The sequence below is a fragment of the Hemiscyllium ocellatum genome, chromosome 12, assembly GCF_020745735.1.
Source record: "Hemiscyllium ocellatum isolate sHemOce1 chromosome 12, sHemOce1.pat.X.cur, whole genome shotgun sequence".
Classification (NCBI taxonomy): domain Eukaryota; kingdom Metazoa; phylum Chordata; class Chondrichthyes; order Orectolobiformes; family Hemiscylliidae; genus Hemiscyllium; species Hemiscyllium ocellatum.
In genome coordinates, this window is record NC_083412.1 from 69731415 (window position 1) to 69749605 (window position 18191).

At 41.9% G+C, this 18191-nt stretch overlaps 1 protein-coding gene across 1 annotated transcript; it reads right to left on the reverse strand.

Annotated features, from left to right (window-relative positions):
• Positions 1-1631: 1631 nt before the first annotated feature.
• Positions 1632-17863, reverse strand: LOC132821109 (NXPE family member 3-like). Its single transcript, XM_060833655.1, has 4 exons — positions 17081-17863; positions 10653-10726; positions 5837-6046; positions 1632-3694 (listed from the first exon to the last, which is right to left on the reverse strand). Exons 1-4 carry the CDS (start codon positions 17794-17796, stop codon positions 3147-3149), a joined length of 1548 nt encoding a protein of 515 aa, XP_060689638.1. The 5' UTR covers positions 17797-17863; the 3' UTR covers positions 1632-3146.
• Between the last annotated feature and the right edge of the window lie 328 nt (positions 17864-18191).

Below are 18191 nucleotides of genomic sequence, written 5' to 3' on the forward strand. Positions count from 1 at the left end.
GAGAAGGTTGAACAGCTCATCCAGCAACACATTTTCAGCTCACTAGAGTTTTCTGCAGCCCTAACAAGCCTTGCCAATTTTTATACTCTGTGCCTTGACTGATGAAGGCCAGCGTGCTGTCTGCCTTCTTGACCAAATTACCCACTTGTATTGCCACTTTCAGGAAACTGTGAACCTGTATGCCCAGATCCCTCTGTTTGTTGATGTTACAAAGGGATCTGAGAGTTAATGTACACTTCCCTCTTGCATTTAATCTTCCAAAATGCATCACTTCACATTTGTCTGGATTAAACTCCATCTGCTATTTCTCTGTCCAAGTCTCCAGCCTCTCTATATCCTACTGTACCCTCTGCCAATCCTCCTCACTATCTGCAGCTCTCGCCAATCTTTATATCATCTGCAAACTTACTAACTGGGTCACTTAAATTCTCCTCTAAATTATTTATTTATGTACATTATAAGCAACAATGGTCCCAATACTATTCCTAATGAAAACCAGCGGTCACAGATCTCCAGTCAGACCTCTATTCTCTATCTTTTACGACGAAGCCAGATTTTTATCCATCTTACCAGCTCACCACAGGTTCCAAGTGACTTCACCTTTTGGATCAGCCTGCCATGAGGGACGTTATTAAAGGCCTTGCTAAAGTCCATATAGACAATAGCTACCGCCCTGCCCACATCAATCATCTTGTCGCTTCCTCAAAAATTTAATTCAATGTAGGTGGGTTTTCCATGGTGTGAATTCTCCTGGATACTGGCCCATGAGTAATCTGACTCCATTTAGGAGTAGTAGGACTCTTTAGCTGTCGAAAATGGCTCGTCATCCCAGATCTTGAAGAAAATATTGACCATTTGGCCGAGGCTTGGCCTTGTTTTGGAGCTTTGAGCTAACCTAGAACACTTCTGTTCAGAACATGGTCTGACTGAGGTGATGCAATTGCCTTCACACAAGTGGTGTCCCCAAAGCTCAGTCAGCCTGATGAGGGTGTCCACTTCCATTGGCTTATCCTGAAACTTTTCTGCTCCATTTGCCCCATTTTCCAATGATAAAGCCAGTTGTAGTGCCTGTTTGAAGCCCAGTTGGGCTTCAGCTGTCGGCACCTTTGCAGGGTGACATTTAATGATGTAAACGGTCTCTCAGCATCTCATTAGGAATTAAACTAAAGTCACATGCCTCTGCCCGTCGTCTTAACTTTATCAAGAATCCCAATAGATTCCTCAATTATAAAATTGCCAAATAAAACTGATAGCATTTCAGAATTACAGGAGTCTTGGGATTGTAATATTCCTTAGCTAAATCCATCAACTATTGAAAGGTTTTAGTATTCCATACCTCAGGGAAAGTCAGGCTCCTAATAATTGAAAAAGCTGCAGGTTCACAAGCTGCCAGGAGAGTTAGTCATTTCTTTCATTTGCGCCAATGTCATTTGTCTGAAAAAAAAGCACATTCTTTTAACATTCCAGTCCCAGTTTTTGATGACAGAATGAAATGAATCAAGCTTCCCAAATAGCGGCACGATGCTTGAAACTCTTATCCCAAATCAAAAACGACTGCCGCAGGCGAATTTCTTCAAGACTGCACTTTCTTCTCCCGTCATCACTGAAATAACTCCAGAGAGGACAGTACCTTGTCACCAAGTTGCACTTTATTTACGTGTGGAGTCCTTGACACTGGTCCAGCTCCCTTCTCTCGGGCTGAACTAATTCAAATCACTTTAGTTTGCATGTGAGAGAATGTATATGTGCATCTGCTGGGGTTTGCGAGAGGATGTGTGTGTGAGAATGTCTGTGTGAGAGATTGAGTGTGTGTTTGTGTGAATGTAAAAAAGATGCGTATTTGTGTGTCTATGAGAGACTGCATGTGTGAGTGTATGAGAGAGCATGTATATTTATGTGCATGAGAGAGAGAGAGAGAGAAACTGTGTGTTTGGTTTGTTTGAGTTTGTACGAGAGGATGTATGTTTGAGTTTTTGTTTGTGAGAGATTATGTGTGAGAAACAATGCAAGAGTGCATGTGCTTGTGTGAGAGTGTTTGTGACAGACAGAGAGTGTGTGTGTTTGTATGAGAAAGAGTCTGTGCATGTGTATGCAAGAAGATGTGTGCATGAGAGAGGATGTGTGTGTAAGAGTGTATGCAACAGGATGTGTATGTGTGGATGTGAGGGATGTGTATGTGAGATAATTTGTTTGTTTATGTAGGTGTGTGAGAGACAGAAAGTGTTTGTGGGCGGCACGGTGGCACAGTGGTTAGCACTGCTGCCTCACAGCGCCTGTAGACCCAGGTTCAATTCCCGACTCAGGCGACTGACTGTGTGGAGTTTGCACATTCTCCCCGTGTCTGCGTGGGTTTCCTCCGGGTGCTCCGGTTTCCTCCCACAGGCACAAAGATGTGTGGGTCAGGTGAATTGGCCAAGCTAAATTGCCCGTAGTGTTAGGTAAGGGGTAAATGTAGGGGTATGGGTGGGTTGCGCTTCGGCGGTTCGGTGTGGACTTGTTGGGCCGAAGGGCCTGTTTCCACACTGTAAGTCTAATCTAATCTGTAAGATGTGTGTGTATGCAAAAATGTGCATGAGAGAATGTATGTAAGTGTCTGTGTATGTGAGAGAGGATGTATGTCTATGTGTATGAGAGAGAGTATGTGTCTATGAGAGAGCTGCTTGAGTTTGTATGTGAGTGAGAGAGATTGTGTGTTTGTGTGAGAGAGGGCATATGTGAGTGTTTTTATGTGTGAGACAACATGTGTGTGTGTGTGAAAGAGAGATTATGTAAGAGAGTGGATGTGTAAGTATGTAGCTGTGTTTGTGTAAATATGTGAGCGTATGTATTTGTGTGTGCAAGAGAATGTGTGTGTGTGTATGTGAGACGGTGTGTCTGTGTGCAAAAGGATAAGTGTGTGTGACAGTTGTGTGTGTGCGTATGTGTGAGTAAGAAGGTATGTGTGTTTGTGCGAGAGTGTGTGTCTGTTTGATCAGTTTGAGTGAAGTGCACAGGTATTCATTTCAGGCCTGATTTGTTAGACAAGTGTCAGACAGTGATATCCAATAGCAGTGCCCAGAGCCCAAAGGTATGAACATGTTATTTAAACTTTGAATCATATGATTATTAAAAAAACCCTGGTTGGAACTGATTTTGTAGAAATGTCATCATTTTACAGAAGGGCACACATATGAAAGAAACACATCTACTTCATTCTTTATAATAATTCTCCCAGGATGTATATCGTGAGGAAGGTAATGTGCTATGGTCATCTCCCAGGCATCTACAAATACCACGTTGATGCCTGTGAACATCTTCCTCATCACTGAATCAATCTGATAAGCGTACCAGTCACTGTAATAGGTAACGAGCTGTGGGGGCTGTTCCCGGACATTGGCCGTCTTTATTACAACCAGTGTATCCGGATTCCTGTTGAGTAACTGGAGAATCGATCTCCTGACGTGCTGTATTCTTCGAATATAGACTTCAAGAGGAAAAGGGGTGAAATGGGCCATTAAGGTAATGGCTATAGCTGTATTTTCTCCTCCTCTAATTTCGTCCAGTACATTTGAAACATAACGCAGGTGTCTTGGAAAGGTGCGGAATTGGATGGGAAGACCATGAGGATGAAATTCTACCACAATGTTGTTCTCCACGTTCACTCCAAGATGAGGACCAATCTTGATAGGATTACCAAGATCCAATGTTTTGAGACCTGAAACACAGAAAGTAAAATTGCATTACATTCTAACCCACAACATTGCTGATGTTAATGGACTTGAAACGGCTCTCTACTGTAGACAGCAGATCTCAAAATTTGTCTGCATGTTTTCCAGTCTGTTGTTCTAATGCATGAGTTACAGACATGAAATGTACAGCAGTATCATGCAGCAAACACAGACAAGCTGAGAAATAAGTACATACCTCCTGTATCTCATTAATTTGCTTTCAGCTATTGTATGAAAATTTATATTTCTTCCCTTTAATCTCATGTGCCATTCTGCATTGAAGAGACAGCTGACTGCTGACCTGTTCCCAGTGTTCTAACGATGTCACAGTAACAGGTTATTTGTGTCAGATTTTTCCTCTTCCCTGTAAAAGAATAGTTCTGAGGGCGCAAACAGAAATTAGAAACTAACTTTGTGGATTCACAGAAGTTAGAGCATCTGGGAGACCTTCATTATTAATTAGGCAACATTCAATCAGAATTTATTCAGAGTCAATTAAATGAATCAGTTACTGATCACACAAAGAAAATTTCTACCTACACCGGGTGAACATATCGAACAAAAAAAATCTATATTTCTGCAAGTCTCAATCTGCAGTTCCAAAGCAACATAATTTCTTTCTTCAGAAGTAGAGTCTAACCAGAATCAAAATATTAACTGTATTTCTCTCCACAGATGCTGCTGTACCTTGGCTTTCTCCAGCGCACTCTGTGTTTGCAGCAAAATGATTATCAGAGACTGGATCAGATATTGACACATGATCCAGTCAGGGAGAGGACAGTAATGGACAAGGAATGGAGTTAGTGGCCTGAAAGTTACAGCAAAACACATGAATGAGACAAATTATTAACTTGAACAAGGAGGGGAAGGAATTCACAAAGTGAGAGAGAGCAGGAATGAGGGCTATGGTTATGTCACTGTCAGAATTACTCCAGACCAATTGTTAGAACTGCTTTAGTCTATTAGTAAGTTTGCAGATGACACCAAAATTGGAGGTGTAGTCGTCAGCAAAGAGGGTTACCTCAGATTACAACAGGATCTGGACCAGATGGGCCAATGGGCTGAGAAGTGACAGGTGGAATTTAATTCAGATAAATGCAAGGTGCTGCAGTTTGGGAAAGCAAATCTTAGCAGGACTTATACATTTAATGGTAAGGTCCTAGGGAGTGTTGCTGAACAAAGAGACCTTGGAGTGCAGGTTCATAACTCCTTGAAAGTGGAGTTGCAGGTAGATAGGATAGTGAAGAAAGCGTTTGGTATGCTTTCCTTTATTGGTCAGAATATTGAGTACAGGAGTTGGGAGGTCATGTTGCGGTTGTGTTAATATTCCAGGGCATGTTGATGTTAAAAAGGAGTAGGTGTTGTGTGTGCTGAAAAATATTCAAGTAATATGTCCCCAGGGGCAGATAGGATCTATCTCAGGATACTGAGGGAGATAAGGGAGACGATTGCTGGGGCCTGATAGAGATGTTTGTGTCTTCTTCAGCCACAGGTAAGGTCCCAGGGGCTGGTGAATAGCCAATGTTGTTCCTTTGTTTAAGAAGGACAACAGGGATAATCCAGGAAATTTATAGGCTGGTGTGTCTTACATCAGTGGCCCGACAATTCTTGGATATTATTCTTCGGGAGACAATTTACTTGCATTTGGAAGACAATTGACTTATTAGGAATAGTCAGCATGGCTTTGTATGGGGAAATTCTTGTCCCACAAATTTCATTGAGGTTTTTGAGGAAGTGAGAAAGTTGATTGATGAGGGTAGTGGAGGTTATCTGCATGGACTTTACTAAAGCATTTGACAAGGTCCCTCATTGTCGGCTTGTCCAGAAGATTTGGTCACATGGGATCGACTGTGAGTCAATCAGTTGGTTACAAAATTGACTTGGTCATAGAAGACAGTGAATACTTTTAATAAATTAACAAGTACATTTGACAAATTTTAGATTTCATATATGCATTTAATTTATAATCTATGCTACAGACACGATAATAAAGAAAGATAAACAAGTCAACTGACAGAGATAGGCTAACAGATGGACAGGTGGATGGATGCACATAAGGTCATACAGACAGATTTTCAAATTAGTACAAAATGATAGAAACTAACAGATAGACACAATAATCGCCTAACCTGGAACCGTTTGTATCAAGTATTCAAACCACTGACGCATAGTGGAATCTCCAAATAGATAAACTATTTTTCGAAGAAGACAGTCTGTCATTTTTGCAGGAGTGTCAAAGTGATAGATATTGCAGGTCGTTGACATCCACTGGTCCTTGTAATAAAAACCAGATGGTGATACAATGGGCTGTCCTCGGACACATTTTCCAAGAGCCGGAGCTGAAAGTAAAGAGAAAAAGACAGAAAAATTACGATGCACTACATCTTCAGTTATCAATATATTTTCATTCATTTAATCACAGATTCCATGGCAGCGGCAATCCCAGGAGGACCATGAGCTGGTGCTACAGGAAGTACACATGCACAGTGAGAAAACTAATCTGAGTAATATTCTGAACAAGGCTGTGTCAGTGGGTAAATACACCACTTGTTGTCACTGAGCTGTCATGAGAAGGAAGTCCCACTGTTAATGCTTGGTCTGCACTGGGAGAGCTCAGCTCAGCTGGGTGATGGTGAGGCCACTACACAGGATAAATGTGGAAAATGTGATCATGTTCCATTAAATATAGCGTGCTGTGTATACGGCTATCTGTTAGACTATTTAACTTTCTCCATAAAAGAAAAGAGTAAATAAAATGTGAAAGTAACAGCTCTTTCCCACATCCTAACCACTGGCTTCTTTAAATTAGTCCCCAGTCCAAGTTCTTGTCACTGGCAATAGCAAGTACACACTGTGCATTCCCCCTTCCCCAATCTCATCCCAGATCCAACTCTGCAACTTGGCACCTTGTCCATCTTCCTTCCCACCTATCCATTCCACCCTTCCCCTGACCTATCACCATCACCCCCACCTCCATCTACCTATCACTTCCCCTGCTACCTTATCCCATCCCCACCTCCACCCTCTTATTTATCTCTCAGCCCCCTTCCCATACCCCCACCACATTCCTGATGCCCGAAACATCAATTCTTCTGCTCCTCAGCTGCTCCCTGACCTGCTGTGCTTTTCCAGCGCAACACTTTTTGACTGTCTTTGTAATCCTTGCTATAAAACATCAAGAATATGAACACTTTCTGGCATATCTCTGCTGAGATGTATTCAGTCCATAACCCTGTAATGCACACACTTCTGCATCAATTTTGAGTAACCCAAGCATATTTTACAGCCAAAGCTGTGTTCTGTAATTCTTGATGTATAAAAGCACTTTTGCACAGGAAAAAGCACCAATGGATTCCAAAGATTAATGAAGTACTTCACTGAAATTTCTGTCGATTTATTTTGCAGTGTAAGCCTCTTAGTTGGGTTCTATCTTTTAGTCCTCACCCATCTTCTGCATAATATCAACCTTTACCTAGCTACCATCATTCTGAACAAGGGCTACTGACTCCAAAGTGTTCACTCTGCTTTCTGTCCACAGATTCTGTCAGACCTGCTGAGTTTCTCCAGCAATTTCTGTGTCCACAGCTATTTCTAGTCTATATTAATGATTTTGAGGGAAGTGAATATGGCCAGATTTGTGAATGACAAACATATGAAGGCATCTGATGAGGATGACAGAAAAGAGTCTGCAGAGGGATATAGACAAGTTAAGGGAGTGGACACAAATTTGGCAGCTGGAATATAATGTGAAAAATGTGATTTGGAACTTTGGCAGGAAGCATAGAGAAGCTGAATATCTTTTTTTATTCATTTGTGGGAACTGAGCGTTACTGTCTGTCCAGCATTTATTATTTAAATGGAGAAAGACTGCAGAAAGCTGTAGCACAGATGGATTGGGGGTCTTCATGCATAAATAATAAAAAGATGGTTTATAATTTTAGCTGGTAATTGGGAAGGCAAATGGAAAGTTGACACTTATACCAAAAGGGAATGACGTCCAGAAATCAAAGTATAAAAACTTCTTGCTCAATCTATTCAAGGCATTCATTAGACCACACCTGGAATAGTGTGCACAGTTTTAATTCCCTTATCTAAGGAAAGATATACTGGCACTAGAAGCAGTCCAGAGAAGGTTCATTAGGTCAATCCAGGGTCTGGGGAAGAAATTGAGGAGGTTGGGCCTATACTCATTGGAGTTTACAAGAGTAAAAAATGACATGATTGAAACATGCTTTGGAGATTTAGATTCTTTGGAGGTTACACCAGAGTAGATGTAGAGAGGTTGTGTCCCCTTGTGGAAAAAAGCTAGAACTAGAGGACATATTCTCAGAGTTAGGGACTGCACACTTAGATCAGAGGTGTTTATAGAATGAATCTGTCAAATTATTTCCCACAGAAGACATCACTAATTATAGTAAAGGCTGTGGGAGACAAAATTTTATTTGGTTCGGGCATCAAGGGTTACTGGAGTAAGGCAGGAAAGTGGAGTTGAGGATTATGAGATCAGTCATGTTCTCATTGAATGGCAGAGCAGACTTGATGGGCAGAATGGCCTACTTCTGGCCTACACCTGACAGTCTTATAGGAGGTTTAATCTTCTGATTGTTGGTTCTATCCTACTGAGATTGCTGTGCGATTGGCCAGAGACACAGACCTGGGAAGTTTGTCCTATGCTTACCCTAGCTTTACACACAGACCTTTTAGAGATTTTCACAGCTGGTGTAAAGCTTGCTGAGGTGTTTAACTGTTATAAATCCATTGGTGATCATGCCAGCACCAGCAGCAATGCTAATCACCCTCTTCCTCACCAGACCGTGGTCAGCACCCCTTCCCAAGCCAGAGATGGTGTTAACTGCTCTGGCCCTTCTGAACAATGACTGTGTTACAAAGGAACATGGGAACACCAGTAGGCTATTTAACCCTTTGAGCCCTTTCTCCTATTCAGTGAGACCATGGTTGATCCGTGGCCTAATATGACACAACTGACTTTGGCACATATCTCTTAATACTTTTGCATAGCAAAACTTTATCTATCTCAGATTTAAGATTAACAATTGATCCTGAATTGATTGAGCTTTGTGGAAGAGAATTCCAAATATCTACTCCTATTTGTATGTTGAAATGCTTTCAAACATCTCTCCTGAATGGTCCTGCCCTAATTCTAGCGCTATGCCCCTTGTTCTAGAAGCCCCAGCCAGTGTAAATGGGTTATCTTCATTTACCCTGTCTTTTCCTGTTCATATATCGAAGACTTTAATCAGATTACTCCTTAACCTTCTGAATCCTATAGAAAATATCCACGGGGTTTGTGTAATGTTTCCTCAAACATATTCCCTGCAGCCCAGGTATCATTCTTGTATACCAATGTTAAGACAAAACAGGCTTATGAGAAAAACTAAGTTCTGGAGGAGAAAGACAGATAAATCCACTACTTTTAAAACTAGAAACCAAAATGGGAAACTGGTGGGTTCTGTGTATTGATTCACAGTCATCTGTGATGATGGCCTACTGCTTGGCTTTGGAGACTGTTATTCCATATGGGCCAGGAGCAGGCAGGTGAAGGGCTATTGCCTGAAATGTCGATTTTCTGGCTCCTTGGATGCTGCCTGACCTGCTGTGCTTTTCCATCACCACTCTAATCTCGACTCTGATTTCCAGTACCTGCAGTCCTCACTTTTGCCCAGGAGGGGGCAGGTGGCAATAGTTTAGTTTGGAATTACGTGTGGCATGGACTTGTTGGAGTGAAGTGTCTGTTTCCGTGCTGTGGCTCTATGACTCTCTCAGATTTTATGGAAACTCTAAGGAAGATTTTGAATACAAGGAGAATCACATCTCTGAGGTTCTAATTGGTGTGATCTAACTTAAATCCCTGGAAACAACTTGAAATAAAGTTCATTAACCCTTTGGAATTCAATATAATTTTGTTGAGGCCAGTAATGGAAGGTTGGACAATCTTAACAATTTGCCTCTGGGACCAGTTCATGTTTACTCAGGATTACATTCAGTTCTGAAGAAGGGTCACTGGATCTGAAACGTTAACTCTGATTTCTCTCCACAGCTGCTGCCAGATCTGCTGAGATTTGCCAGCAATTTCTGTTTTTGTTTCAGATTTCCAGCATCTGAAGTTCTTTCACTTTTTTCCTTAATGGTGTATTATGTAGTAACCTCGAGACAATACAACGCTTTCTAGTCCTCACTAACTTTTTCACACATTTATCCTGTGGTCTTGGCTGTTTCAAGCTTTCATTTTACTGCAACTTTTCCAGTCCAGACTGACTGAGTGCAGCTTCAGCTGCAACTGTCACAGAAGCTGACTGTCTTTTTAACACTGACACACTCTTATAGTGACAACTCACTTATTGTCTGAAGAACGTTTTTCTTTTCTTTACAGATCATTTTAGATCCTTTCTCCCAATAGTTTATTCAGATTTGACAGCAATCTGTATTCCCAAACACCAGGTTGTATGGGGCAGCACTCTCTGTGCAGCTTGCTACTACTTTGGAAGTGATGAGAGTAAAACGTCTGACATCAATCTTTATTTTAATGTTAATCTATGATGCTTACCAGTATTAAGTGATGAAGGGTTAATCATAATAAGTTTTTTGCAAAAGGCCTGAATTTGTTTAATAAGAGGTGGTTTATTACTCACAATAACAGGTTACATTAGCTTCAGGTTAACTGCAGCTAACTGGTGAACTCTATTACACAATGTAAAAGACATTGTTGTTTCTGAAAGGATACAATTGTGTTTATGCAACATGTTGAGCTAGTGATTTGCAACTGGCTTGCTGCTCCCTGAGATAATCATTTATATATCAATGTGAGGAGCTATCCCAAAGGTTCAGAATTAACCCTTTCAGTTCAACTACCCGATATGACAATTCATACTTCCTCTGATATACCAAATCTACAATTCCACATTTATAAATGTATGATTAACTTACTTGGTTGAGGTGAAGGCTCTACCATTATGTATCCTGTGCCACTGGGTAATATGCGCTGCTTGAGGTTGATACGACTGTAGATATAAATATATTAATGTAACAAGTGAATGTAGACAGGAGATAGCCCAATAATATGTTTTGCTCTGTTATTTCTCAAATTAATAGTGACAGTTTGAATTTTACAGTTACCACTGACTCCACTAAATTCTATAAATGAGTTGCCAGCTTCTTGTCCCTAACCAACATTCCCAGTGTAAACAGCAGTCATCACCCAGAACCAGCTTCACTGGGTGTGTCATTTCATTCACAAACCTGACACCAAGTTCCTGAGCAACTGCTTTTCTCTGAACATCACGGCAAGAGATTCCCAGGAGAGTAGAGGAGATGCTTCAGTGATATTATTGAAGCATAATGTGAAGAGATTCTCAATGAGCCTACCTCACTATCACTCAGAATGGAGAACAGGCTTTCAGGGAAGCAATGAGTGATTGGACAGACTTCAATCAGAGAATGTTGAAGCCAAAGTCAAGGCGGTGGACAGAGTCCATAGCACCCTTTGAGTAACTCAACTATTCAACCCTTCAAACACCAAGATCATAGAGTTTGCAGATCATACATCAGACTGGTCAGCCCTCTTAGAATGTACTGAAACAAAGACAGAGATTGCTGGAAGAGCTCAACAGGTCTGGCAGGATCAGTATTGAGGAAGGGTCCCAGACTGGAAAACTTTGAATAACGGATTTCCCTCCACAGATGCTGCCAGACTTCATGGAATCACGACAGTGTGGAAACAGGCCATTCAGCCCAACAAATCCATATCGATTCTCTCAACCAGACCTATACTTTCCCTGTAGCCTGATATTTCCCATGATTAGTACACCTAAGCTACACATCCCTGTACATTATGGACAATTTAACATGAACAATCCAGCTAACCTGCACATGTTTGGACCATGGGAGGAAACCGGAACACCTGCTGGAAACCCAAACAGTCACAGAGAGGACGTGCAAACTCCATACAGACATTTGTCCGAAGGTGGAATTGAACCCAGGTACCTGGTGCTGTGAGGCAGCAGTGCTAACCACTGAGCCACCATGCCACCTGCTGAGCTTTTCCAGCAATTTCTGGTTTTGTTTCTGATCTACAACATTCACAGTTCTTTCAGTTTTATTTAGTATGTACTGAGCCAGGGTGAAAGCATGTCATTCTCAATTCAGACGATTTACCCAACAGAGGTTGTGAAATATCTTCAATCTGAATTTCTGATGGTGCTTCTCCAATAAGATGAGGGAAAACATTGAACAAATGTGGTTCAATCAGACTCATCAGCATGAATAACAAATAATTGACTGAGGCTATTCCATGTCTCTCATTTTATCAGAGTCAGTAACTGCTAGATAACCCACATTGACCCTTGTGTAGTAAAATGTCCCAAGGCTCTTCATCAAGCTATCACCAGAAGGAACATGGTACCAAGTCACCAAAAGATATTCAGGGTCAGGGAAGTGAAGAAAGGTTTTGCTGAACAGGTTGGCATTAGGCAGCATTATAAAGCAGGAGGGAAAGGTAGCAAGGTGGATTGGAAGGAATTCTCAACCTTCTGGCCTGACAGCTGAAGGCACACACCCAACGGATGGAGGAGATGTAAAAGACCATAATAAAGTCATGGAGTCCTACCATATATTGTCACATCTGTATGAAAACAAACACTAATTTATACTATTTATCAGTGCAGGTATCATTGTGTGATGGATTCTTCCGAATCCATGACTCCTATGTAAGTGCACAAACAATACAGTGAATCAACAAATCAGCAGGTCCAGGGATCAATGACTCAGATTTGGAAAAATGTGAGATCTTCAAGGATTACAGACTGGAGGAAGTGACAGAGCCAGAGAGAGGTGAGACAGCAGAAAGATTTGTACACCAGGACGTTAGCATGAATATTGTGGGAGTTCTGGGCAGGATTTTATTTATTCATGATTTTTGGGAATTGCTGAATGGGACAGCAATTATTTCTCATTTCTACTTGCCCTCAAGAGGGTGCGAGTGAGCTGTCTGCTTGCACTGCACAAGTCCATTTGGTGTAGGTACACACATGATGCTATTATGAAGGGAGTTTCAGGTATTTGACCCAGTGACTTTAAGGGAACAACATTTTAGCTCCAAGTCATCATTGTACGTGTGGAAGTTGGAGAGGAATGTGCAGCTGGTGGTGTTACCATGTTTTTGCTGCCTTTGTTCTGCCCCAGGGGAGAGGTGTTTGGTTAGAAAGGGGTGTCAAAAAGTGTTAGTAATTTACTGCAGTGCATCATGGCCAATGGTGGAGAGTGGGAATGTTAAAGGGGCTGCATAAGGTGGCAAGCAAGCATGGTGCTTTGTGGTAGGTGGAGGTTCGTGAGTGTTTCTGGAGTTAGATGGAGAGTGTGAAGAATTGCCCCACACTCATGACTCGTAACTTGCAGATGATGAACAGGTTTTGAGGAGTCAGGAGGTGAGGTACTCACTGAAGCATTGGAGGAACAGTAATTGTTTGGTTAGTGCAGTACAATTGCTGGTCAATGGTAATGTCCAAAATGTTGAAAGTGAGGCCAATAGTAATGCCTTTGAATTTCAAGGTCAGATAATATAACTGTCTCTTGTTGGAGATGCTCATTGCCTGGGACATGATTGTAATGAATGTTACTTGCCACTATCAACCTAAACTTCTGATGATTCAGTTTATAGTTAGACCTCAATGTCCATCACCAACAGTGACTTGACAGAAACACTAATGATCTTATTGGTCATGTCCTGAAGGACATAACTGCCAGTCTGCTTTTGGGGCAAATGGTGAGGGAATCTACACAATGGAAATATATACTTGACCTCACTGTCACCATTCTGCCCGCTGCCGATGCCCCTGTCCATGTGAGTACTTGGAGGAGAGACCAGGACACAGTCCTTGTGGAGATGAAATCCCATCTTCACATTTAGGATACTCTCCATGGTGTTGTGTGGCACTACCACATGCTAAATGGATAGATGCTGATCAGACCTAGCAACTCAAGATTGGCTATTCATGAGCATCTGTGAGTGCGAGGTAACAGCAGAATTGGACTCAATCATAGTCTGCACCCGTATGTCTGTCTTATTCCTCCACTCCATCATTACCATCATGCTGGAGGATCAATCCTGATTCATTGAAGACCAAAAAGGGCATGCCAGGAGCAGCAAAAACATCTCAAAAAATGAGGTCAATAAAGCAAAAACATAGGAGTACTTGCATGTCAACCACAATAAACAGAAAGTGATAGACAAAGATAAGTGTTTCCACAATCAACAGATCTGATCTCAGCTCATCAATGATGGAGGAATCCAGTACATCAATGTAGCAGATAAGGGTGACAGGTTAATACAATCTTAACCCAGAAATGCTGAGTGTATCCACCTTGGCCTCCTCTGGAAGTGCCCAGCATCACAGATACCAGTTTTCAGCAAATTTGATTCACTCCATGTGACATCAAGAACCAGATGAAGGCACTAGATACTACAAAGACGATGGAACTGGAAAGATTCTGGCAATAGTACTTAAGCCTTGTGCTCCAGTAATTGTCACAGCCCTAGTAAAGCTCCAGTACAGTGACAACGTTGGCATCTAGTGTATTCCTGTACATACAAAACAGGACAAATCCAAGCTGGAAAATTACTGCTGCATCAGTCTGCCCTTGATCATCAGTAATGTGATGGAAGGTGTTGTCAACTGTCCTAACAAGCAGCACTTTCTTTGTACTAACCTACTGACTGACACTCAGGAGGGAAACCTCTCTGCAGGTTGGAGTCATACCGAGGATAAAAGATAACGTTGAAGATCAATCATCTCAGCTCCAGTACATCTCTTCAGGGGTTCCTCTGGGCAGTTTCTTCAGCATAGCCATCTTAGCTTTTTCAACAATGTCCTTCCCTCCATCATGAGGTCAAAAGCAGGGAATGTTCACTGATAATTGCACAATGTTCATTCACAACTCCTCAGATACTGAACCTATCCATACCCATGCACAGTGCGACTGGATCATATCCAGGCTTGGCCTGGCAAATAGCATTCACACTATGTAAGTACCAGGCAATGGCCATCCCCAACGAGAGAGAATCTGACAATTCAATCGCATTGCCATAGCTGAATGCTCTAGTTTCAGTAACTTGGGGTCACTATTTACCAGGATCTGAACTGAGCAGGACTTTGCCTGTAGGGGCAGGCCAGAAGCTAGGAATTCTGCAACAAAGGACTTACTTCCTGACTTTCTCAAGTCAGTCGACCATCTACAAGGCATGAGTCAGGAATGTGGTTGAATACTCTTCATGTGCCCTAATGAGTGTAGCTCCACCAACACTCAAAACATTTGCACCATCCAAGACAAAGCAACTGCTTGATTGGTATCTCATTCAGAAATATACATTTCCCCCAGTACCATGCTCAGTTTTTTTTGTTTCTTTTGTCTTTCTTTCCCTAACCTATATGCTTCCTCCTGTGTCTCTACGAGCTTCATCATGAAGGATGGCTTTTCGAATGATGTTTTATCCCTGCTGTTGATCCCCTGACTGTTGCTCACTGACAGTTTTTGCATTTTATCTCCTTGCTGACTCCCTGAGCTTTCTTAACACAGTCATGCTCTTAAATTGTTAAATCCCTTTTCGTTAAACATTTTTTTTCCATTTGAATCTATGCAGCTGCTCTCCATGTTGTATTCTGATCTGGGTTGTTCATTGTCACCAATCCTCCATTATCAAAGCTGGGTCTAAGGCCTGACTAGTTATTATTGATGGAGGATAAACAACTGGTGAGACTGAACAGAAGGGGTATTTTATTCTATAACAAGATAGTTTATTGCATGATAGCAATAAGATAATTTCCATTAAGTTCATACACATACTTACTAAGGACTACCCAGAATTGCTCAAACCACATTCATTTCCCGAGGGAACACATGCAGATTTCAATGGCCACAATCCAAAGACTGTGAGATCATCAGATTGGGTGGAGGTCAATGCAATATCAACATTCCCCAACACTGACACTCCCGTACCACTGATGCTGTTGACCCAACACTCACCCTCTTCATTGCCACCCCCTGGGGCTTGGCATCCCCTCTCTTTTTGTGGGACCTGACACAATCCACCACAATATCCAGTCCCTGACATCAAGTTCTGTTTGTCCACAAGCTTGTACTTCTCCCTCAACCCAGGACCTGGGAAAACCCTGCAAACAGATCCAAATGCACCATTTTATTACTGGATCCCCCTCCTCCCTGGAACCCATACCCAACACCCAAAGGACTGATAACTCATGCCCCACTCATCCAGACCCAATATCCATTAGCCACCCTACATTACACACTCCAGAGACCCTACCTCCTTTCCAACCCAGCATCCTACCCATCTGGCACCCTACTTACCACGCACTATTGCACTCTTCCCACCTTGACACCTATTCTCCTTGCACCTGCTCCTCATGCACATCTTACATAGTTACAAGAGCTGCAGAGATTGTGCAGACCTATTCCTTAATGCAAAAGAACATTAAGAACTGAGTGGCAAACTGGATGTGATTGCTATTCCTCAGCAAATGAGGAATGGCAAACCTTCCTGATACCCTTCCTGATAAAGGGCTTATGCCCGAAACATTGATACCCTTGCGCCTCGGATGCTGCCTGACCTGCTGTGCTTTTCCAACACCACACTTTCGACTCTGATCTCCAGCATCTACAATCCACACTTTCTCCTAGTTGATTTTAATGTCACTGTGAAGCCTCTTCTAAGGATGCCTACCCTTGAAGAAGTTATCCTCCTCTTTCCCAAGGATCTTAGCGAGTCCCTCTCTCACTGCACCCCTCCCATAGGTCATCTCCTCTGCCATTCTTGATGAAAGGTTTATGCCCGAAATGTCGATTCACCTGCTCCTCAGATGCTGCCTGACCTGCTGCACTTTTCTAGTACCACACTCTCGATTCCACAGCAAATCCAGACCATTGTGTGCAGCAACACCATATGGACAGCATGGGATCAAAGGGATGTCTCGACAACACAACCCTCACAAGAGTATTTAGAGATGGTCAATAAATATTAGACTTGCCAGCAATGCCCAAATCCAATGAACATTTCAAGTAAAGATGTGGATCAGTCCAATGAAGTCTGCCAAACTTAGGACACTCTTAGATTTGTCTGAGGATAGTATATGATAACTTGACTTTCAATTGTTGACAGTGAGCATGCAGGTGAACTTTCTTAATTTGATAACAGCTCCAAATCTTTGCACCTAAAAGGATATAAATACTGTATCCCAAAGTGAAGGTTACTTTCCAATATTGAGAATCTGGTTTTCTATTAGAAACTGAGTCAGAAAGAAGAATGAGAAAACAAAATAGCAATAAAAATACTCCAACTGACATACCTTTGGAAATAGCGCTTCTCTTCTCCCGTTAAGAGATTTTTTTCAAATCCTGCTAAGCCACGTTTGATACGAGCAGAGCAGGAAAAATTCTTTGGTTTGTAACAGAACCAGGGCTCCCCAGTCTTGGGATCAGTAAAGTTACAGAGTGGTTCAGTTTGAGGCAAATAAAGATTACATCGAGTGGTCTGTAAGGTATCCCCCTTCTTGAAGGTACTTTGAAAATAAACTCTTGAGATTCGTTCCTCACGTAGCCTTTTGAGTATTTGGATCCCTTCACTGGAATGAACCAATGAAATTGAGACTTCAACTTTCCCTGGCCATGATAAAGTAAAATTGACATAATAAAATCCATTTTCATTGTCTATAACAGTTCCTGCTGAACCAGCTTTTAAAGCTGGGGTGTGGATCCGAGCTTGGAGATAGTCACCCCCATATCGCTTTGGGTGACCTTCAAAATCACTCATCTGCAGCATCACTTGTAACTGATCTCCCACATAGAAAGTCTTTGCAGAATTTAAAATTACAAAGTGAACGTGTGCTGGGTCACTGCTTTTCTGAAAGGGCACAGCAGAGTTGGGGGGTTTAGGCCATTCGATCATTTTCATAAGGAACGTTCCCTCTGACCTTTCTTCAGGGGTGAAGCTGTGAATCTGGTAGCCACATTGTATCAGCCTGTCTGTCCAATGGGGATTCCTTGTCTCCACTTTCTGCATCATGGTGTGATTAAACTTTGGAACTGGATATCTTCTCCATTCGGACACAGATCCAGGAATTGCAGTTTTATCGTACTATGAAGAAGAAAACCATTTTTCATGAATAACAGGGAATTCTTCAGAATTGCAACATCTTAATCAAAGAGTTACATACTTCAATGAGGTAGTGAGCATTAATTCATTCATATGCTGCATGTTCAGCTCAAGAGGAAACAGGTCATCAGAAAGTCTAACCCTTGATTCCCTGACAGCGCAGTGATCTTCTCCTGAAAGTGACCAGACCCGGAAAGTTCCCAGTTTAATTCCCAGTCTGTACAGAGTTGATTTCCTCACTGATTATTGAGATAAAAATGCACAATCAGTTTGTGTTCCCAAACGTCACACTGTGCAATGGCAGC